Source organism: Nomascus leucogenys, chromosome 10, assembly GCF_006542625.1.
Source record: "Nomascus leucogenys isolate Asia chromosome 10, Asia_NLE_v1, whole genome shotgun sequence".
NCBI lineage: Eukaryota > Metazoa > Chordata > Mammalia > Primates > Hylobatidae > Nomascus > Nomascus leucogenys.
This window is the reverse complement of record NC_044390.1, coordinates 96020117-96043683: the sequence shown is the minus strand read 5'-3', so window position 1 is coordinate 96043683 and position 23567 is coordinate 96020117. Positions and strand designations below refer to the sequence as shown.

Genomic DNA, 23567 nt, shown 5'->3' with positions numbered 1-23567 from the left:
AACAGAAACATTTTGAAATTTTATAAAATGTAAGTAAATCAAGTCGTCTAACCACCTCCAAAATCCACCTGCATGATCATTATTCACACTGAATGATACGACAACGGCTATTGAACAAGTGCCCGCTTCAAGCCAGCCCCGGGCTCTGACTGCATGTAGGCGCTTCCATACTCCACTGCAACCTTTACAGGCCCACTGAGCAGACCGGTTCCTCCAGTTTATCCAGCTGGACACTGATGTTCAAAGAGGTTAAACAGACTTCAAAATGCGCAGGGTCGAGGTGGCAGACGCTATGTTCAAACCTACGCACTGCCTCAGAGCCCAGGTTTTTCCTGCTGCACCAGCTAAAAATGTCACTGAAGCCAGTGCAGCAAGGACACAGTGAAAACAGGACCGCGGGCCTCACTAAGGTGCGCCTGAGCACCGTGGAAGTCAGTCCTCAGGAGGCGCGAACACCTGGCCTCAGCCTCCGCACTCGTTCTAACCTGAGCTTGGGGCGAATTACATGTTCTTCCTTGGATCTAGGCTTTCCATTATTTCTATCGTGTAGTACGGTGGTTTACAAACTGTGTTTAGAGAGGCCGGGCACGGTGGCTCACACCTGGAATCCCAGCAATCTGGGAGGCCGAGGCGGACAGATCACCTGAGGTCAGGAGTTCAAGATCAGCCTGCAACATGGTAAAACCGTGTCTCTACGAAATACACAAAAATTAGCTGGGCGTGGTGGGGGGCACCTGTAATCCCAGCTACTCGGGAGGCTGAGGCAGGAGAATTGCTTGAACCCAGGAGGCGGAGGTTGACGTGAACCAAGATCACACCACTGCACTCCAGCCTGGGCGACAGAGCAAGACTCCATCTCAAAACAAAAACAAAAAACTGTGTTTAAACCTCAGAGGGTTTGATGAAAGGCCTCAGATGCCACCATAGGGGTAGAATTGGGCAGGGGGGAAGGAGGAAGATGAAGGGAGAAGAGTTCCAGGTCCCCCAACTCAAGTCAGCTGAAACAGAAGTCCCGCATTTGGTTTGGTTTGGTTTTTCCAAACATACTGCTGATGGAGTATATCGTACTTCTACTGGCAGAAAATGCTAAGTGATCTGTATTTTAAATCATTATTTTATAATTTCTCCTATTTATCTTTTATTCTAACGTTAGAAAAATCATAACAATGTAGCCATTCTCAGGCAGATTGCTTGAGCCCAGGAGTTCAAGACCAACCTGGGCAACGTGGCGAAACCCCATTTCTACAAGGAATACAAAAAAAATTAGCCGGGCATGGCGGCTCATGCCTGTAGTCCCAGCTACTTGGGGGGCTGAGGCTAGAGAATCGCTTGAACCCAGGAGGCAGAGGTTGCAGTAAGCCGGTATCGCACAATTGCACTCCAGCCTAGGCGACAGAGCCAGACCTTGTCTCAAAAAAGAAAAAAAAAAGTAGCCATTTCACTGATTATTTTTAAGTAAATATGAGAAATCATATTATCTCCTTCATAAACATCTCAATATGTGTCTCTTAAGGACGCAAACTTATTCTTTTAAATATATCTATATATTTATCACATATAAATATACATCTATTTTTATATATTCATTCTCTACCCCTGTACATAAGTAAATAAATATTTTAAAATTCTTACCTTGACTCTGGACATAGATCTTACCCTTAGCATGTGGCTTTTGAAAGGGGGGGAGAAAGAAAAGAAAAGTACATTGGATAGTGCATGACAACTGCTTTTTAGAAATAAAATGAAAGTTGTTAACAAAAAAAGCCGTCCTGGAAAACATCACTGAGAGTCATCTGCACAGCTGCTCATAGACTTATTACTCTGTAAGAGCAAAGCATTACTTCTGCTTTTAATAGGTTTTGCCATTAAAAATACCGCATCTATAAGGTAAGAAGCGCACACAAAAAGTCTCTTAAATGAGGCGTGATGCAATGTTGCAATTTTACACTTGCTATGTTAGTGGAGATATTACTGAAGTTCAGCCAGACAGCATGCCAGTGCCGGCCCAGCTGATGCAGCTCCTGCCCCTGCGTGGAGGTGGAGGTTCGGGGAAGCTTGTTATGGCTTATGCATCCCTGAGGGGAAGACTACTTCCACCACCCCCAGAAAAAATGAAGAAAGCAGCAGGAGGAGAAGGAGGAGCTGCCGATATGTTGGGAAACCAAAGACAGGTCCCAGGAGGCAGATCCGTCCAGGCAAGGGAGGACAGCCGGATGGAAAGCGTCTGGTAGGGTACCTCCCTGGCACCAAGCAAAAGGCAGCCCTTGCATGACGGATTTGGGTATTTGTAACAAGATATCAAGTTACTATTCCTTGCCGTGTTTTCTGGCGGAATGTCACAAAACTACTAGAGAGAAATTGAATCCATTTCTCCAGTTCATTTTGAAACAGTGGCAGGAATATTTTTAAGATGACGTTTAGATGGAAAGGCGGAGGCAGGAGCAGAGTGAGACCCTCTCTGAAACGGCTGATGGAGCAAGTCCATGCCAAGGACGGTTTCTCTCAAGTGATCAAAATAGGCCGTCATTTTGGTGAAAGAGTCCAAAAAATGGATGTCTTTTTCTCATGTGACCTAAGTCTGATCAATGCATGAAATGACCGAACTAGCTAGATCCCTGGAGGTCACAGAAGTCACACCCCTGTGCTTTGTTGGTGTGGGGATACAGGGTGGTCTTTAGGGTACCAGGGAGCCCTCGGCACTGCATGGGGTGTGCTGGTCCACGTTGGACATTGTCCCCACGTCAGTTTTATATTTTGGGACACAAGCTAAAGGGGAAGCAGCCCTGCCAGGGCGAGACAATCAACAGGAAGAAGGAGACTGGCCCTCCCCAAGCCTGGGAAGGTTTGGCAGAGGCAGCATCCAGGCAGAAGGTGGGTGGCACGGCCGGGCACGGTGGCTCACCCATATAATCCCAGCATTTTGGGAGGCCGAGGCAGGCAAATCATTTGAGGTCAGGAGGTCAAAACCAGTCTGGGCAACATGGTAAAACCCTGTCTCTACTGAAAATACATAACTTAGCCGGGCGTGGTGGCATGCGCCTGTAATCCCAGCTACTTGGGAGGCTGAGGCAGGACAATCACTTGAACCCGGGAGGCAGAGGTTGCAGTGAGCCGAGATTGGGCCACTGCACTCCAGACTAAGCGACAGAGTGAGACTCTGCCTCAAAAATAAAAAAAAAAATAAAGAAGTTGGTGGGTACACACGAGACTTGGCATGGCGTTGGTTTTGTCCTTAGCATCGCATTTTGTATTTAACTACGGGAAGCACCTCAAGCCTCCAGAAGTCTTGCCTCTCCTCCCCACTTCACCATGCAAGCAGATACGCGTGGTATTCCAAATGCCTTTAAAATAGTAAACCTTTAAGAGTTTCAAAGACCTCTTCTCTACCAGTTAAAAAAGACATTAACTTTAATGAAAAAAAAAAAGGCTAAGGGCAACCATTGAAATTAGAAATTGCAGTTCAGAGCCCTAAACTATTCCTTGTGCTGAATTATAATTTCCCTGGAAAGCAGGAAGAGCTGTTACTGGAGTGTAGTGGAGGCTCAGAGTGCTTCTTCCTGAAACAAGCCTGTGTCCAAAACACTCGCCTGGAAACATCTTGAAGATGGATGGCAAAGCACTCACAACAGAACGCCATGGCATTTAACTTAATATAAGTTAAGTTAATGTAAGTGTTTGACAATAACAGATTCAGCATAGTCCTAGATAAATATAAGGTGAGGCAACATAGAGTTTATAGTTTTTGTCACTATTTTCATTGGAAATATGCTCTGCAATTAGCAATACATAAACTGAAAATGTTCCTGTCAAGAAACTCCTTTTTCCACCAAAAAAAAAAAAAAAAGTTAAACTTGTATCTCAGCTCTGTCAGCAGAAGGAATTGACTGAATGTGAAGATTTCTGGACTTATCTGCTGATCTTCCCACATCTCTGAGCATCATTTTTCTCAAATCATTTGAAAAGCGTTTCATAAATGGTATTTTCAGATCTCATCCAGGCAAACAGAGGAAATAAAGTTGCAGTATAAAGGAAGTCTCGACCTGAGTTATTTTTAATCATTGCAATAAAAGAAATCTAGCAAAAGCCAATTGGCTTATATTGATTTTGAAAAACATTTTCTATATGAAAGTGTAACAAATACAAATTAGCTTTCCTTGTTGAATATTTATGATTGTTCTATCTGCCTTGAAATAACACGAGTCAAAGTCCTTGTGTACGGCCTGCCTTGCAGATTAGCTCATCAGTGCACACAATGGCAAACACTGAGGTGTGTCTATCAGCAACTGTTACCTCTTTGGCTCATTACTGGATATAAAAAGCCAGGATCTTATTGGATAGATACCTATAAATAGATGGACTTCTAACAGACCCAAGGGCTAACTGATACCTTTTCATGCTGGAATAACATCAACCAAAGAACTTCCCATTCTTTGACTAAATATAAGCCAGAGATTCACCTTCTAAAATTAAACTTTCTGCAAATGGAAACCACAATAGATTATTTTCAAAATACATGCACAATTTTATGCTCTACAGATGACAAAAATAATAGTTTTTGTTCTGAAATTATAATACAACTTCAGATTGTGGCTTTGTTAAAACTACTTGTAAAACGATTACAAACTGCTTAAAAGAAATGATGGCCCATACATATAAAGTTAAAAAATATATTTATGCCGCAAAACACATAGAAATTGGGCACTTTTCAAGGTCACGGTGTCTTTTTTCCTCCCTCTACTCTTTTCCCTTAGAAATCTATTACCGTGAATAAAAAAAAGAAAATAATATTCAAAAGGAAGGGGAGCTATGGGGAGATTCAGCCTTGCCACTGAACTCCTGCAATGGAACCACACAAAGAACAATTTTTTTCTTTTCTTTTCTTTTCTTTTCTTACTAGGAAGTACTTTAATCATTTTTCATAGAAAAAAAATGTCCAGACACTAACACTTCACAACATTTTAACAACAAAGAAAGAGGTTTTCAAGAGTTGGGATTCTGGAACATGAGGAAGAAGCGTTGGTGTCCTGCTTCATTATAGATGGATGGCACAGGTCAGAAATGGGAGACTGGCTGTGAAGCCAATATCAAAACCCAGTGGAATGACGCTTGGACCTATCGTGTTTTTTGTTTTTATTTTTTGTTTTTTTTGAGACGGAGTCTCGCTCTGTCCCCCAGGCTGGAGTGCAGTGGCGCGATCTCGGCTCACTGCAAGCTCCGCCTCCCGGGTTCACGCCATTCTCCTGCCTCAGCCTCTCCGAGTAGCTGGGACTACAGGCTCCCACCTCCGTGCCCGGCTAATTTTTTGTATTTTTAGTAGAGACGGGGTTTCACCGTGGTAGCCAAGATGGTCTCGATCTCCTGACCTCGTGATCCGCCCGCCTCGGCCTCCTGAAGTGCTGGGATTACAGGCGCCCGCCTCCGCGCCCGGCCCATCGTGTTTATTTTCCTTCCTGCTGTCCTCTCTGTCCGACAGAAACGCCAGCCACCATACAGAGCCCAGTAGCACCTAGCTGAGCTGCCAGTCTTCCCCCTTGGGTAGGAGAACAAAAAGATAAGAAAAAAAAAGGAAAGGAAAGAAAAGGAAAGGAGAGGAAAGGAGAGGGGAGGGGAGGGGAGGGGAGGGGAGGGGAGGGGGAAGAGAAGAGAAAAAAGAAAAGAAGAAAAGAAAGAGAAAGAAAGAGAGAGAAAGAAAGGAAAGAAAAAGAAAGAAAGAAAGAAAGAAAGAAAGAGAAAGAGAGAGAGAGAGAGAAAGAAAGAAAGAAAGAAAGAAAGAAAGAAAGAAAGAAAGAAAGAAAGAAAGAAAGAAAGAAAAAGAAAGAAAGAAAGAAAGGGAGAGAAAGAGAAAGAAAAATATACATGGGTGAGATGAGAAAGAAACGTTGAAACTAGACTGGGACAGGATTCTGTCAGGTCCAATACGGAGCAGGCATAGAGATGAAATTAACCCAATCCGGCCGGGCGCGGGGACTCACACCTGTAATCCCAGCACTTTCGGAGGCTGCAGTGAGCTGAGATCGCGCCACTGCACTCCAGCATGGGGGACAGAGCAAGACTCGTCTAAAAAATAAATAGTTAAATAAATTTAAAAGAACAACCCGTGACCCTTCACAAAATCAAAGGATGAGAGTGTGGCACCCAATCTAGTGGGGCAACTCAAGAAACAGGAACATCAACAGGAAATTTCCAGAGAAGATTTTTTTTTTTTAAACAAATGTATGGAGTAAACTCAGAATGATTATTCATTTCATTCAGAAGATTCCCCTACCATGATCTGCCTTGGCAATTTCATGAATTAGAAACAATACTTGTGATGGTACCACACATTTGAGCCCCGGGTCATGGAAAAAGTAAACTCAAGATCTATGCTCTGGAATGGATGAGTTTTCATACTTCTGAGTTCCTTTCAAACTTCTCAGTTCCCAAGGATCTCACATGGGGGGAAACAAACAAACAAAAAACACCCACACAGACATAAAGAACATTTGCAGTTCCATCCAGAAATCTCCAATAAAGGCTCACCTTCATAGAAGCTATTAAAAATGATTAGCGGCCAAGCGCGATGGCTCACGCCTGTAATCCCAGCACTTTGGGAGGCCGAGGCAGGTGGATCACAAGATCAGGAGATCGAGACCAGCCTGGCCAACATGGTTAAACCCCGTCTCTACTAAATATACAAAAAATTAGCCAGGTGTGGTGGCGGGCACCTGTAGTCCCAGCTACTTGGGAGGCTGAGGCAGGAGAATGGCGTGAACCCAGCAGGCAGAGCTTGCAGTGAGCCGAGATCGCACCACTGCGCTCCAGCCTGGGCAACAAAGCGAGACTCTGTCTCAAAAAAAAAAAAAAAAAAAAATGATTAGCTTCCTGGGACATGATCAATCCCTGGAGCTTCTCCTACAGAGGTGAGAGGGTTGGCACAGAAACGAGGTAGTCTAGAGGTGAAACCCACGTGCTCAATGCATTTTTATGTTTCCAGGAGGGTGGGAACTCTAATAAAAGGTGTGGTCTGTGTAGTTTCAGCTGCTGCCAAGATGACTTTCCGAGATAATCAGACATAAAGCAATGGGGCCATGCAGGAAGAGGGAGAAGTAATAAGTAGCTCAAAAGACAACATGCTTCTACTGCAGACTTTAGGGTTAAGTAGACACGCAGCTCATTCTGATTAGGCCAGCGCTAACATCTGCACTGACTTGTGGAGCTCACCTGTATGGGAACTGCACTTGTGACAGCCAATGAGATCTGTCTTGCTTTCTGTGTTTTAATTTCCAAAAGAATTTTGATGAGTAAATGTACACAAAGTAAAATTACACTTTAGGTTTTGCCTAATACAGCAACTTCAAGAAGTTACTTTTCTTTAACGAGTGCCAGGGCAAAGTAGATAAATTAGGCCCCAGAAGGTGGTGACTCAAAGTTTCCAGAAAAAAAAAGAGAAAAACCTCACTCGAAAGGTAACACCTGAAAACAGCCTTTGCAAAGCATATTGACGGGCCATTACGAACGGCCCTGTGCTTTTTTTTTGTTTGAATATGATAATGGCTTCAAGCAATATTTACTCAAACAGGATTTTTTAAATATAGCTCATAAACAAATATTTGAGTTTAGATAATGTCCTCTTAGAAGAATGCTTATTAGGAAAAGAGTGTGAAAACAGGCATGAGGGGTTTTGAGACCAATGGAGACATATTAAACCATAACCATTGCTTCTCCTGGTAGAAGCGTCCATTAAGAGACACATTTAATTTGTTCATGGGTGTTTTTTTCTTTTTGGTGAAACTTTTACATTTTCCGGCGAAATTCTGATGAATTTAGACAAAGCGCTCTAAACGTGGACTAGAACTAGAAGTACTCAAGTTTGCATCCTGAATATCTATTACATATTGTAGCAAGAAATCAAAATCCTACATAAAATATTTTCAAACTTTCCACAACGCATATATCAGGATCAGAAATGTGAAGTGAATCAAATTCTTGAAAATGTCAAATCAATATTATAATATCAGAAACTGGCCAGCACAGAGGCTCACGCCTGTAATTCTAGCATTTTAGAAGGTTGAAGCAGGAGAACTACTTGAGGCCAGGAGTTCAAGAGCAGCCTGGGCAACACAGTGAGACCTCATCTCCACAAAAAAAAAAAAAAAAAAAGGGGGGCCGGGCGTGGTGACTCACGCCTGTAATCCCAGCACTTTGGGAGGCCGAGGCAGGCGGATCATGAGGTCAGGAGATCGAGACCATCTTGGCTAACACGGTGAAACCCCATCTCTACTAAAAATACAAAAAATTAGCCGGGCATGGTGGCGGGCGCCTGTAGTCCCAGCTACTCGGGAGGCTGAGGCAGGAGAATGGTGTGAACCCAGGAGGTGGGGCTTGCAGTGAGCCAAGATTGCACCACTGCACTCCAGCCTGGGCGACAGAGCAAGACTCCGTCTCAAAAAAAAAAAAAACAACAACAATGACAAAAAAAAAGTAAAAATTTCAGCCAGGTGTGGTGGCATGGGCCTGTAGTCCCAGCTACTCGGGAGGCTGAGGGGAGAGGATTGTTTGAGCCCACGAGTTTGAGGCTGCAGTGAGCCATGATCATGCCACTGCACTCCATCCAGCCTGGGCAACAGAGTGAGACCCCTTTAATAAAGAAAAAAAAAAACACTTAAAAGATATATTATAATATCACAAACCGACATAGCAATGCCATCCCAAAACATGACCTACGTTAATCATGTGCGCTAGGCATTAACAGCTTAGCATGCTGACCTGGTGAGGAGCTCACTAGGATTGTATATTTTACAAAGTAGGTACCATGTCAAATTAAGGCTGATATAAACAACACTAAAAAATAATGACGAGCATAAACAAAGGCATTTCAAATTAAAAGAGATAAAACCATCTTTATTGAAATCCAATCAAACTAATTTGTGAAGGGTCAGCCAGAGACAGGTAGGCAATCATAAACCCAGCTCCCAAGACAGCGTTTCCATAAGAGCAGCCCTGGGGGCTGAAGTTCACTCACCAGTTACAAACTAACCCTCACTGGGCATATGTCCATTCATGTGTCCTCCAGGATCAGATATCGTGTGAGTAAGTTTCAGAAATCCCAAAAGAGAGCTGCCCTGGGCACACAACAGCCCTCGCCACACGTGGCCACGTGGCTGATCCAGGGCACATGTAAGGCAGCCGGTTTGAGTTAAGATGTGCTGTGAGTGTAAAATACTCACCAGATTTCAAAGACTTCATACAAAAAAAGGTAAAATATGATGTCATTAGTAACTTTCATATTGATGACATGTTGAGATAATATTTTGGAATATAGTGAGTGTGTACTAGGAAATTCGGCCTTGACCAAAGAGAGGCATGACCTGCACCCTTAGCTTCTGGGAAATGGCGTAAGTGGCATAATACCTGACAGCAGAGTGTTTGTTTAGGGTGGGAAATGGGCCAGGCGCGGCTCATGCCTGTAATCCCAGCCTTTTGGGAGGATGAGGTGGGCAGATCACTTGAGGTCAGGAGTTCGAGACCAGCCTGGCCAACATGGTGAAACCCAGTCTCTATTAAAAATACAAAAATTAGCCAGGCATAGTGGCAGTCACCTGTAATCCCAGCACTTTGGGAGGCTGAGGCAGGTGGATCGCCTGAGGTTGGGAGTTCAAGACCAGCCTGGCCAACATGGTGAAACCCCATCTCTATTCAAAATACAAAAATTAGCTGGGTGTGGTGGTAGGCACCTGTAATCCCAGCTACTAAGGAAGCTGAGGCAGGAGAATCGCTTGAATCCGGGAGGCATAGGTTGCAGTGAGCCAAAATCGCACTACTGCACTCCAGCCTGGGCAACAGAGAAAGACTCTGTCTAAAAAAAAAAAAAAGACTGTTTTCATGCTTTAACCATCACCTGGACACCAGTGACTCACATGGCTGTGTCCCCAACTGTGCCCTCCTCTGAGGACAGTCCTACATTCTCAGCTCTATTCTGGATATTCACCCGAGTCCAATATTTGTCGCTAAGTCAATACATCCAGAACCAAATGATTCAGTTCCTCTCCTTTTCCCCCTCCAAATTCTATTCCTTGATTTCTTCCAAACCATATTGATAAAAATGTTAGATTGTATGAATACTCTTAAACCTCTCTTTATTTCTTCCTTACTGACTGTGGTCTGCCAATACAAAAGTTACCTGTACCATGGTGTTTATGTTTTTTTAAAAAAGTCTTTATCAAAGTACATTTGCAGGTAAAATGGCACATAATTATAGGTGAAATGGCATGATATTGGTAATTTTTCAAATTATTCTAGAAAACATTGTGTGTGTGTGTGTGTGAGTGTAGGTGTGTGTGTGTATTCAGGAGGAAGTAGAGCAAATAAGAATTGAGGAATAAATTGGGTCGGGGGCACATAAAGGGCTCATTCTACTATTCTTGCTACTTCTACGTATGCCTGAAAATTTCTTTAATTAAAAGTTCTGGCCGGGCACAGTGGCTCATGCCTGTAATCCCAGCACTTTGGGAGGCCAAGGCGGGTGGATCACATGGTCAGGAGTTCGAGACCAGCCTGGCCAACATGGTGAAACTCTGTCTCTACTAAAAATACAAAAACTAGCTGGGCATGATGGCAGGTGCCTGTAATCCCAGCTACTCAGGAGGCTGAGGCAGAAGAATAGCTTGAACTTGGGAGGTGGAGGTTGCAGTGAGCTGAGATTGCGCCACTGTACTTCACCTTGGGTGACAGAGCAAGATTCCATCTCGAAAAAATAAATAAACAAACAAACAAACAAATAAATAAATAAATAAATAAAAAACAAAAGGTTCTAAAGGAAGAGTCATTCCTAATCAATCAATTTAACGGATATTCACTGGGCCTGAGACAGTATACTATTCTCCGGGGATGCACGACTGACCATATCACGTCCCTTTCTCAAGAAGCTCACCACTTGAGAAGCACGAGGAAGAAAGTAAAACATGTTATACTCATTACAGACAAGCACAAAGCATGGCAGATGGTTACAGAGGCCATCAATTCTCCCCCTCCCTGCATCCGTGCCCCTGTAAGGCAGCATTGAAGATCCTCTCACTATGAGGTAGGGACCGTATCTCCACCTGCTGAGTTGCTTTGGTCAATGGGAAGGAGGCAAGCGTATCACAGGCAGAGGCCTGGAATGTGCTTGTGAGTTGAGGCCTGTTCTCTCTTCCTGCTGAGCCTAAAACAGGATGACAGACCCCACGGAGACAGGCCTCAGGGGGTCCCCACCATCCCAGCTAAGGTCTAGGCATGGAAATGAGGCCACCCTGTGTGTTTAAGGCAACTGGTTTGTTAAGCAGCAAAAGGTAACTGACAGAGGAAGGGAACTCATCTATGCCAATTCCGGAGGGTCAAGGAAGGATTTATGCTGGAGGATGATATTGAAGGCTGACAAGTTGGAGAAAAGGGCAATGAATTCATGGAAAAGGAGCACGCTTCCACAGGTAAAACATTTCTTTTCTGTTTTTTTTTTTTTTTTTGAGATGGACTCTTGCAGTGGCGCCATCTCTGTTCACTTCAACCTCAGCCTCCTGGGTTCAAGCAATTCTCTTGCCTCAACCTCCTGAGTAGCTGGGACTACAGGTGCACAGCACCATGCCCAGCTAATTTTTTGTATTTTCAGTAGAGAGAGGGTTTCGTCATGTTGGCCAGGCTGGTCTTGAACTCTTGACCTCAGGTGATCTGCCCGCCTCAGCCTCCCAAAGTGCTGGGATTACAGGTGTCAGCCACCATGCCTGGCAATTATTTCTTTAATGTCTGTCTTAACCAACACAGTTGGGTTCCCACATTTGCCGTTTCATTTAATTTGTTGCAATATGTTGTTTTGGTTGAGGTCTATAAAGAAAATCCTGCCTCTTGCAGACAGGTAGTAGGAAAAGAAAGAGTATTTTAATAGCCTTTCAGATCACTGTAGGCATTATTCTTGGATACTGCACCCAAACTCAGCAAGTGGCAATTTCTTAAAGTTTAGCTGCATCAGGGAACTTTTCTTTTTTTTTTTGAGACAGAATTTTTGTTCTTGTTGCCCAGGCTGGAGTGCAATGGTACAATCTCAGCTCACTGCAACCTCCACCTCCTGGGTTCAAGCGATTCTCCTGCCTCAGCCTCCCGAAAGTAGCTGGGATTACAGGCATGCACCACCATGCCTGGCTAATTTTGTATTTTTAGTAGAGTCGGGGTTTCTCCATGTTGGTCAGGCTGGTCTTGAACTCCTGACCTCAGGTGATCCGCCCACCTCGGCCCCACAAAGTGCTGGGATTACAGGCATGAGCCACTGCGCCTGGTCAAACTTTTCATACTCGGTTATATTAAAGTCCATTGGTCTACCTGGTAATATGAACTGATCTTTCACCTGTACTTGATTCTATAGGTCACATATTGGTCATTTAAAACATACTGGTTCACTGAGTCATGGAGATCTTTCAAATGTTTAAACATTTCGGCCGGGCGCAGTGGCTCAGGCCTGTAATCCTAGCACTTTGGGAGGCCGGGACAGGTGGATTGCCGGAGCTCAGGAGTTCGAGACCAGCCTGGGCAACATGGTGAAACTCTGTCTCTACTAAAATACAAAAAAACAATCAGCCGGGCGTGGTGGCGGGCACCTGTAATCCCAACTACTCAGGAGGCTGAGGTAGGAGAATTGCTTGAACCCAGGAGGCAGAGGTTGCAGTGAGCCAAGATTGTGCCACTGCACTCCAACCTGGGTGACAAAGCAAGATTCCGTCTCCATTAAAAAAATAATAATAATAAACATTTCATTATACAACACCCAAAAAAGATTTGTTGGTAGAACTACCGATTTCATCAGGAAAGCCTTCAGATACTGGGAAACTGACCACCTCATGCTGGCTTTCCAAAATTCTAATTTTTACTTGAAAATTCAAATTTGGCCACACCCAGTGGCTCATGCCTGTCATCTCAGCACTCTGGGAGGCCGAGGCAGGAGGATGGGCTTGAGCCAGGTGTTCGAGGTTCCAGTGGGCCATGACTGCACCATTGCACTCCAGCCTGGGTAACAGAGTGAGAGCCTGTCTCAAAAAAAAAAAAAAAAAAAAAAAAAAGGACCAGGCATGGTGGCTCACGCCTGTAATCCCATCACTTTGGGAGGCCAAGGTGGGTGGATCACAAGGTCGGGAGTTTGAGACCAGCCTGGCCAACATGGTGAAACCCCGTCTCTACTAAAAATACAAAAATTAGCAGGGCGTGGTGGTGGGCGCCTGTAATCCCAGCTACTTGGGAGGCTGAGGTAGGAGAATCGCTTGAACCCAGGAGGCAGAGCTTGCAGTGAGCCGAGATCGCGCCACTGCACTCCAGCCCGGGTGACAGAGCAAGACTCCATCTCAGAAAAAAAACAAAGAGAGAGAGAGAGAGAGAAAAGGTCAGGCGCGGTGGTTCATGCCTGTAATCCTAGCACTTTGGGAGGCCGAGGAAGGCAGATCACTTGAGGTCAGGAGTTCAAGACCAGCCTGACCAACAAGGCAAAACCCCATCTCTACTAAAAAAACAATAACAACATGTATTCAAAGGTTAATATTTGAAAAGATAATAATTTGTATTTCTTCATCAAGGACATTTTTAAGTGAAACTGGCTTAAGTGGGTGGCGGTGACTAATCAGCGAATATTAGCACAGATGGGGCCACTGCCTTCATTAGTATTAAGGCAGCTGCATTTTACTCATCATTGCATTTTAAACCACGAGAAAAGCTAAAAGAAAAGGCTTTGCATTATTATGTAGAAAAAGCTTGACTTGGTGGAGGCCCTGAAAGAGTCCCGGGGAATCTCAGAGGTCCAGGGACCCCATTTTGGTAACCACTGGTTTGAAAACTACCTTAAGAAGGCAGATAGATAGTCCAACAGGTAGGCCAGGTGCAGTGGCTCACACCTGTAGCCCCAACACTTTGGGAGGCTGAGGTGGGTGGATCACTTGAAGTCAGGAGTTTGAGACCAGCCTGGCCAACATGGTGAAACCACGTTTCTACTAAAAATACAAAAAGTAGCCGGGTGTGGTGGCACATGCCTGCCGTCCCAGCTACTCAGGAGGCCGAGGCAAGAGAATCGCTTGAACCTGGGGGGCAGAGGTTGCAGTGAGCTGAGATAGCACCATTACACTCTAGCCTGGGTGACAGAGTGAGACTCTGTCTCAAAAAAAAAAAAAAAAAAGTTAGGTACTACAGTAAAACTGGAAACCAGGATGCCTGTTGGGTTTTCTAATACTGAAATTGACAAGTCATTAAATTGCACTAGGAAATACAACCTCCATGCTCTGCCTGGGAAAAGTCTGATATAAAGGGTAAGACTATGGGCAGTCAGGGCGTGTGCAACTTCACATTCACGTATGTCTAGCATCCCGAGCTTTCGGAAGAGACCACAGATGACTGGGTTCTGCCCTTGTGCCAATGCAGCAGTTTCCAAGTACCACCATTTTGCAAATTGCAATTCCATAAAGAATGGGCAGAGCCTGCAAATGATCAGGGCATAAGCCCTGTTCCTTGATCCCCCCAGCCAACAGGAATAATGCCTGCAAATGATCAGGGCGTACACCCTGTGCACAGCAGATGAACTGGTGGAACACAAGCGCTAATAATGCTGGTGGAGCAGGCTCAATGCAGTTCCCACTGCCAGACACAGCAGCCTTGCCCACCAAAGGGAAACTGACCTTTGGCTTTTTTCTTTAGTTTTGCAGGCACCAGCTCCATGGTACATTCACATAGCTCCTTACTGGGAATTCAGTTAGGCTCCCACCAGCTCATACACCTGCCCTCTAAGTCATCATGAATACAGAGTCAATAAATGAACTAACTTGTGGATCTACAAACTCTTGACTGCTTAAAGCTCTTCTAATAAATGGTCCAACCCAGGAAACTACCTCTGTCACCTAAGAGATTGTTACTCTCATGTATACAAGGTTGCTGCAACATTTATAGTGCAGCTGATAAATCAGCCGATCTGAGAACATAAAAAGGAAACAGGGCCAGGTTTGGTGGCTCATGCCTGTAATCCCAGCACTTTGGGAGGCTGAGGCAGGCAGATCATTTGAGATCAGTAGTTCGAGACCAGCCTGACCAATATGGTGAAATCCCATCTCTACTAAAAATACAAAAAAATTAGCTGGGTGTGGTGGTGTGCACCTGTAATCCCAGCTACTCAGGAGGCTGAGGCAGGAGAATTGCTTGAACCCAGGAGGCGGAGGTTGCAGTGAGCTGAGATTGCGCCATTGCACTCCAGCCTGGGTGACAGAGCGAGACTCCATCTCAAAACAAAACAAAACAAAACAACAACAACAACAACAAAACACAGACAACACATTACTGGGCTATTTTTGTCATTCAATAACAACATCAAAAAATATCGGGGACGTTTTAGGTGCATCTACACATACAAAATCAATCTATGGGAAACATAATACACGACAGGCACCGTCCATGGGAACTCTGTGTCAGCTCAGTAAGGCTGCCTTTCAGTTCTCGAATTCTGCAAATTTCATCAGCACAACCAAAATAACAACACCAGATAAACACATACCCACTGTGCTTGTGCCATTTCCTTCATTGACTCTGTGAAAGCGACAGCAAATCTAGTAAATGAACAAAAATAATAGAAACAATTAGGCCAGAATTCAATTAAAAGAACTATGAAGCAGCTCTTTGGAACAAACTATGAGAGACAAGGTGAGACACTAAATTTAAAATGCAATCAATCTTTATTACTTGTGGTCACTGGCCATTAGGTTTAATCTCAACTCACATCAAAAAAAAGTTGTATATGCAAGAAGTAAACCAAATGAAGCCCAAAACTTCCTATTTTTTCTCTTCCTTCCACGCAAGTTCAGAGAGGCGGGGATAAAATCAAAAGCAAGAAATCGAGATGCAGGAGAGAAGCAAGGAACTTGCTTGGTTAATCCACCCTGACCATTCAAGGGCAGCCTGTCCACTCCACTAGCTCTGCCAAGGGAAGACTATGGGGACACGATCACCATTTACTGAATGCACACACGGGTGCTGTTATCATCTCCCTCCTTTCAATTGCTTCTTTAGGAAATGCACAAGGGATCTCAAAACTAAGAAAACAAAGGTAATCTATTTATAAACATTATGCTTGCCATGAAGTGCAGGGGGATTAAGAGATATTTTCCATGGAAATGTGGAGCACATTCTTCAATGGGAAGCCTCCAACACTATCAAAACGTCCATTTTTACCAAATTACGTGACAAAATCAATAATTCAAATAAAATCCAGAAGTGGATTTCTATTGAAATTTGACAAAATAATTTTAAAGTTTACCTATACATATAATTGGGTGACAAACAATCAGAAAATTTTGATAAAGAATTCAGGCCAGGCACAGTGGCTCACACTTGTAATCCCAATACTTTGGGAGGCTGAGGCAGGAAGATCACTCGAGCCCAGGCATTCAAGACCAGCCTGGGCAACATAGGGAGACCCCATCTCTACAGGAAATGTTTTTGTAATTGGCCAGGCACGGTTGAGCACACGTGCAGTCCCAGCTACTCAGGAGGCTGAGGCAAGAGGATCGCTTGAGCCTGGGATGTCAAGGCTGCAGTGAGCCATGATTGTGCCACTGCACTCCAGCTTGGGTGACAGAGGAAGAAGAAAGAAGAAAGGAAGAAGGAAGAAGAAGGAGGAGGAAGAGGAGGAAGAAGAAGAAGAGGAAGAGGAAGAAGAAGAAGAATTCAAAGATGAGATATGTATTAACAGATATCAAAACATATTAAAAATATAACAATTAAAACAGTGTTGGCAGTGAAGAAAAGATAGAAAGGTCAAAACCAAATACAAGGCCAGAAACAGACGCAAATACATTTAAGAATTTGACATAGCATAGGCCGGGCGTGGTGGCTCACACCTGTAATCCCAGCACTTTGGGAGGCTGAGGCAGGCGGATCACAAGATCAGGAGATCGAGATCATCCTGGCTAACACGGTGAAACCCCGTCTCTACTAAAAATACAAAAAATTAGCTGGGCGTGGTGGCGGGCGCCTGTAGTCCCAGCTACTCAGGAGGCTGAGGGAGGAGAATGGCGTGAACCCCGGAGGCGGAGCTTGCAGTGAGCCGAGATGGTGCCACTGCACTCCAGCCTGGGCAACACAGCGAGACTCCGTCTCAAAAAAAAAAAAAAAAAAAAAAAAGAATTTGACATAGCATAAAGTCAGAGAAGTGGTTAAACACATGGAAAAAGTTAGTTTCCTACCTTATATCACATATCTGAAAAGGTGGTTCAGGAGCTAAGTAAAAAAAGGTAAGACTACAAGAGAAGTCTGGAATGATATAAGTGAACGAGCAACTGGCCTCAGCCTGGGAAAGGTTTTCTGAGCATCAAAAGCTACGCCATTATTGGGTACCACAGGCAGGGTATGAAAAGGAGAAAGAAAAAAGCTATGAAATTAATTCTAAAGATAAAAAAGCTTTGATTATATTAAAATTAAAAAACTACTGAAATACCACAAATTAAAACAAAAATAACAATTTGGAAGAAACATGTGCAATTGACATGGAGAAAAGAGGAACAATATCCTTACTTAGGAGCTCTTCAAAATTAACAAGGACGCCAAACATCCCAAGGGAGAAAAGGGATGGGAAAAACGGGACATTCACGTGAGAGTAAACACAAGGGACCATCTAATGTGAGGAAAAGTGAAATTTCTCTAATAACAAAATAAATCTAATTAGAACAATAGGAAAGAATTGCATCACATATAAGATTGGCAGTTTTAAAAATAAAAATGCCCAATGTTGACAAAGGTGAGAAAATGAAAACATACACCCACTTGGTGAATTAAAATGCAAATATTCTTTCTGAAGAGAAATTTGAGAAACTGCATCAATATATTCACATGTTCGTAGCTTTAGACCTTGCAATTCTACCTCTGGGAATTCAACCTAAAGACACAATCAATACAATCAGACAAGTACACAAAGACAGAAACACATTGTTCCCTGTGGTGTTGTTTATAATAAAGATATAAATGCCCAATCTCAAAGAATCGGTTACAGAATTTATGATAGAATTCTATGCAGCCATTAGAACCATGTTTGGAACCTTAAAATTATCAAAAATGTAGCTGGGCGTGGTGGTGCATGCCTGTAGTCCCAGCTACTCAGGAGGCTGAGACAGGGGTATCGCTTGAACCTGGGAGGCGGAGGTTGCAGTGAGCCGAGATCGTGCCACTGCACTCCAGCCTGGTGACAGAGCAAAACTCCATCTCAAAAAAACAAAAAACAAACAAACAAAAAACAAACAAACAAACAAACAAACAAAAAGGATGTGTCATTCAGCCCAAATTTTCAAAAATAATAACAATGAAAATATAGTCATAGACATACAAATATAAGTAATTAAAAGATCACCTACCAAAAAGCTAGTCATAGTTAAAGTACACATAAAATACAAAAAAAAATTAGGTAACCTGCTTTTCCCTGGATTCTTCAGTACTTTCCAAAATTTCTACATTGCATTGGGACAGCCATTTTTTTTTAGTTAGAAAGAAAATTCTTAAAATATTTTATAAAGTCAGGACTTTCAATCTTTCAAGACTTTCTGTAGATAATATATATCCTCCTATCTTTCTCCCACATCATTATTTTCTCCTCTACTCATTATGAAAATGCTATTATTTCTCTGATCTTAAAAACGACTTTCTTAATCCCGCAGTCCCTGCTTCAATTATTGTCGTTTTTCCCTTTTCTCCTTGACAAAGAAAGCCCTAGGGTTACCTTGGCTCAACACCTCCAATGCCTCTCTTCTCATTTAAACCACTCCAGGCAGCTCCACCGACTGCACCATTGAAATTGCGCTCAAGGTCACGAATGACCTCCATGTTGGTAAGCTGAATGATCCCATCCTCAGTCTTCATCTTACTTGACCTATCAATAGCAACAGGCACATACGCTCTCTCCTTCCTCCTTGAAATGCTTCTTCATTGGTTTCTGCCATACCATTCCATTTCATCGAACTGGCCACTCAATCTCAGTCTCACTAATTCCTCATTTCTCAAAAACGGGCTGCTCCAAGACTCAGTTCTTGGGCTTCTCTTCTCTATCTGCACTTACTCCTTTGGTGAGCTCACCAGTTTCCAGTTTTCAATAGCATCTGTAAGGCCGGATGCAGTGGCTCACGACTGTAATCTCAGCACTTTGGGAGGCCGAGGCGGGAGGATCAACTGAGGTCGGGAGTTCGAGACCAGCCTGACCAACATGCAGAAACCCCGTCTCTACTAAAAATTACAAAATTAGCTCAGCGTGGTGGTGCATGCCTGTAATCCCAGCTACTCAAAAGGCTGAGGCAGGAGAATAGCTTAACCCCGGGGGGCGGAGGTTGCAGTGAGTCAAGATCACTCCAGCCTGGGTGACAGAGCGAGACTCCGTCTCAAAAAAAAAAAAAATAGCATCTGTATATTGACCAACAAACTCCTGACCCCTCCCCTAACTTGCCCAAACTTCTACCTACTTTATACCTCCATTCAGACGCCTAATACAAACCCTAAGCTTCATACCAATGTCAAATAATGAGAACATATTTCTAGTGATGAAATAAAAATACATATAGTTGTATATGTGCATATATACATACATTATTTCCAAGCTCTGTCTAAGAGGGCTTACAAGAAATGACACTGAGTAAGCAGCAAGCACAGATCTTAGTTTCTAAATAATATTCTCTAAAAAGACAAAAAAAATAATAAAGGAACCAGGACTCCTTTGAGAAATAACCATTTCCAGAAGTAGGACAAGGTAGACAGGAGATGAATCAGGAACATTTTATGATGCCAGAAAGTAGAAAAGTGCTCAGAAAATGACGAATGATGAGAGCGTGTCAAAAGAACACAGGCATCAGCTCAAAGCATCTCCTGTGGGCAAATCTGGGACAATTTGAGCAACCAAATAAACAAAAATAGTAACAGATAACCTGTAAAGGAAAATAAAATAAATATCTATGAGTCCATGTTTTATTTATACATATATATTATTTTCTTTTTCTTTTTTCTTTTTTTTTGAGATTGAGTCTTGCTCTGTCACCCAGGTTGGAGTGCAGTGGTGCAATCTCAGCTCACTGTAACCTCCACCTCCTGGGTTCAAGCAACTCTCCTGCCTCAGCCTCCTGAGTAGCTAGGATTACAGGCATGCACCACCATGCCTGGCTAATTTTTTTTTCTGTATTTTTAGTAGAGATGAGGTTTCACCATGTTGACCAGGCTGGTCTCGAACTCCTGATCTCAAGTGATCCACCCAACTCAGCCTCCCAAAATGCTGGGATTACAGGCCTGAGCCACCATGCCCGGCCCCCACGAGACGGATCAAAGGGGAAAGTCTTCTGTAAGGTAGAATTCCAGTTAATAAACAAGATGCAGTGCAAATGGAAAAATCACCATCAGGCAAATACCACAGGAATAATCACTGCAGACGAGAATCAGGAAAGGACGATTCCTTCCCTGCAGCAGGACCCAGAAATGGCAGATTCTTCCTCCAGCAGGCCCCGCTTCCCCTGCCTGTGTCTGCCCCGAGGTTTCCTTTCTGCCTCCTCTACAACCCTGTCACTAGTGGAGGCACATTCCATCACAGGTCCCCTACTGAAGGGAGAAGTAAGGAAAGACGGACGGGGAGGAGCTCCGCCGGACTTCCCACCAAGGCCCACTTTCATAATCCAAGTACCACACAGTGTGACGCGGAAGGAGGCTCGAGCCCAGCACGGGTTGTTCTGCTGGCCTCAGTTATGAGAAGCTCTCCATTTGCTCTGAAAACTAACAAGAGGTGGAAAGAAACTGTATCTGGGGGAATAGACTTTATCCTGTGAAAATAAGATAAAAAAGAAAGAAAAGTAGCTAAATAACAATTGACTGACAACGGGCCCTTCAGGAGAGTGTGTAAACCTTCCTTTGCCGGGAACCTTCAAAACTGAGAAACTTAAGAATTGAACAATCAGTGGGGCGCGATGGCTCACACCTGTAATCCCAAAACTTTGGAAGGCCGAGGCAAGCGGATCACTGTGGTCAGGAGTTCGAGACCAGCCTCGCCAACATGGGGAAACTCCATCTTCACTAAAAATACAAAAATTAGCCCGGCGTGGTGGTGAGCACCTGTAGTCCCAGCTACTCAGGAGGCTGAGGCAGGATCGCTTGAACCCAGGAGTGAAGGTTGCAGTGAGCTGAGATCGCACCACTGCACTCCAGCCTGGACGACAGAGCAAGACTCTGTCTCCAAAAAAATAATAAAATTAAATTAAATTTTAAAAAAACACATTTCTTATGAGAAATATAAAGCTACCATTTTTGCACTTTTAGTTGAACATTGCCATTTTGAAATAGATTCACTCACTTTCGCATGTGATTTTTCTTGTAAAAAATATTTTAGGGCTTAAATATCTATAGCTTAAAACTTACGAAACTACCAATATTCAGCCATTTTATGCCTACAAAATAGCAAATTCACCGCGTTTAACCTATAGTGTGCTATATATTTCCTATTTATGAGGCTATTTTTGAGGTGTTTCATTTTATACAAACTCTTTTGCTCATTTGCTTGACAATAATATTTTCTTTTCTTTCCTTCCTTCCTTCCTTCCTTTCTTTGTTCTTCTTCTTCTTTGAGACACAGTCTCCCTCTTTCGCCCAGGCTGGAGTGCAGTGGCGAGATCTCAGCTCACTACAACCTCTGCCTCCCAGGTTCAAGCAATTCTCTTCCCTCAGCCTCTTGAGTAGCTGGGATTACAGGCATGTGTCACCATGCCCAGCTAATTTTTGTATTTTTAGTGAAGACGGAGTTTCCCCACGTTGGCCAGGCTGGTCTCAAACTCCTGACTGCAGTAATCCACCCACCTCGGCCTCAAAGTGCTGAGATTACAGGCGTGAGCCACCACGCCTGGCCAAGCATATTTTCTTCTAATATGTACCTGGATGATCCTTCACCAAACAATTTCCATAGGTTTCACATACTCTTCGTTTAGTTTTGATATTGATAATTATCAAGTACTTATTACATTATAATATTTATAAGCCAAAAAGCTGAAGCTAAATTCAAATACTATATAATGTAGAAAAAAATTTAAATACTAAAAAAACTTCAAAAACAGACCCTATAGGAAAAATTTAACTATTTAAAAACATTTGATTAAAAATGAAATACTCATTATAAAGCTAGACAAGTTCAATACTTTCTTTTACAGAAACGTGTGCTATCCTGTAGTGGACAAAGAATCTGCTTCATGCAGCTTTCCTGACCACTAACCTCGATCAATAACCCCCCAAAATAGAAATCAGTGTTTGCTTTAATAACAACGCAATGAATAATACTAATGATAATACTGTAAGATGGATTCATTCAATGTTGTTTCTAGTAAACAGAATTATTTTCCTTCCATAAGGCAGTGCATTACCAACTACAGGAATCTAAAGGTAATGAATTTGCAGAGTGTAAGAACAACAACAATAAGAAAACCTGTAATAAAAGATCCCCTTTTAAGGTAACCCCAGCATGTTTTAATGCCTTTTTTTATTGTAACACACACACGCACACACATGCACACGCACACGTGTGCTCTCTATTATGATAAGGTGGTGTGAAAGGAAAATATCTCGGGCCCCCAAATCACTAAGCTAAAGGGAAAAGTCAAGCTGGGAACTGCTAAGGGCAAAACTCCCTCCCATTCTATTCAAAATCACCCCTCTGCTCACTGAGATAAATGTATATCTGATTGCCTCCTTGGGAAAGGCCAATCAGAAATGCAAAAGAATACAACCTTTTGTCTGTCACCTACCAGTGACCTGGAAAACCGCCCCCTGCTTCGAGTCTTCCTGCCTTTGCTTCCAGTTGTCCTGCCTTTCCAGACCGAACCAGTGTACCTCCTACATATATTGATTGATGTCTCACATCTCCCTAAGACGTAGAAAACCAACCTGTGCCTGACCCCCTTGGGCACGTGTCATCAGGACCTCCTGAGGCTGGGTCATGGGTGTGTGTCTTCAACGTTGGCAAAATAAACTTTCTAAATAGTAACTGAGACCTGTCTCGGGTTTTCTGGGTCCACACTTGCATTGCCACAACATATGATCAGGGGTCCTCAGGAAGGACTAGGGTCCTAAATGCAGTGATACCTCTCAGTAACCCTGGTTTTCAGAAGCGAGACTGACACCTACATTACCAAACAAGGAATCTGAGGCTCCGGACAGAACTTTGAATGCTGTCCCCAGTATGGAATAGGGTGATCCAGCTACATAAAGACTTGAATTGTCCCAAATTCCCTGGCCAGAGCTTCCCAGCCATGAGGTGAGCCACAGAAAATTAATAGCTGGTGATTTATTGGGATAAAATCAATGATCAGTTTTGCTTTGTATTGTTTTTGACAATGATTCAAAGATTTAAAAGGGTTGAAGGGATAGTTAGGCAGTACTTGTTGGGTCAACTGTTAACTGTGATTTCAGGGTTATTCCAGACACAGGTGAGGCTTTCTTCTAACACCAGCAGCCAGTGAACATGTGGGAGGACAAACTGCACAGAACCCCATCGACTGTCCGGGCAAACCCCGGGGAAGCCCACTGAGCACCTCATGACTGAT

The 23567-nt window shown here is 43.4% G+C and overlaps 1 protein-coding gene across 5 annotated transcripts in view; it reads right to left on the bottom strand.

Moving 5' to 3' along the window:
• GLT1D1 (glycosyltransferase 1 domain containing 1) overlaps window positions 1-23567 on the bottom strand; it is a 137103-nt gene that overhangs the window by 74392 nt on the left and 39144 nt on the right. For 4 of the 5 annotated variants that reach the window (XR_004032093.1, XM_004089495.3, XM_030821676.1 and 1 more), the window contains 2 exons: window positions 15524-15575; window positions 1633-1669 (listed from right to left, as the gene is read on the bottom strand). Coding sequence is in view for 4 of the 5 variants with exons in the window: in XM_004089495.3 (XP_004089543.1) it covers window positions 1633-1669; window positions 15524-15575 (89 nt within the window). In the remaining variant the exon portion in view is untranslated. Of the gene's footprint in view, window positions 1-1632; window positions 1670-7200; window positions 7249-15523; window positions 15576-23567 lie in introns of all 5 variants that reach the window. The other variant, XM_030821677.1, reaches the window with a different exon arrangement.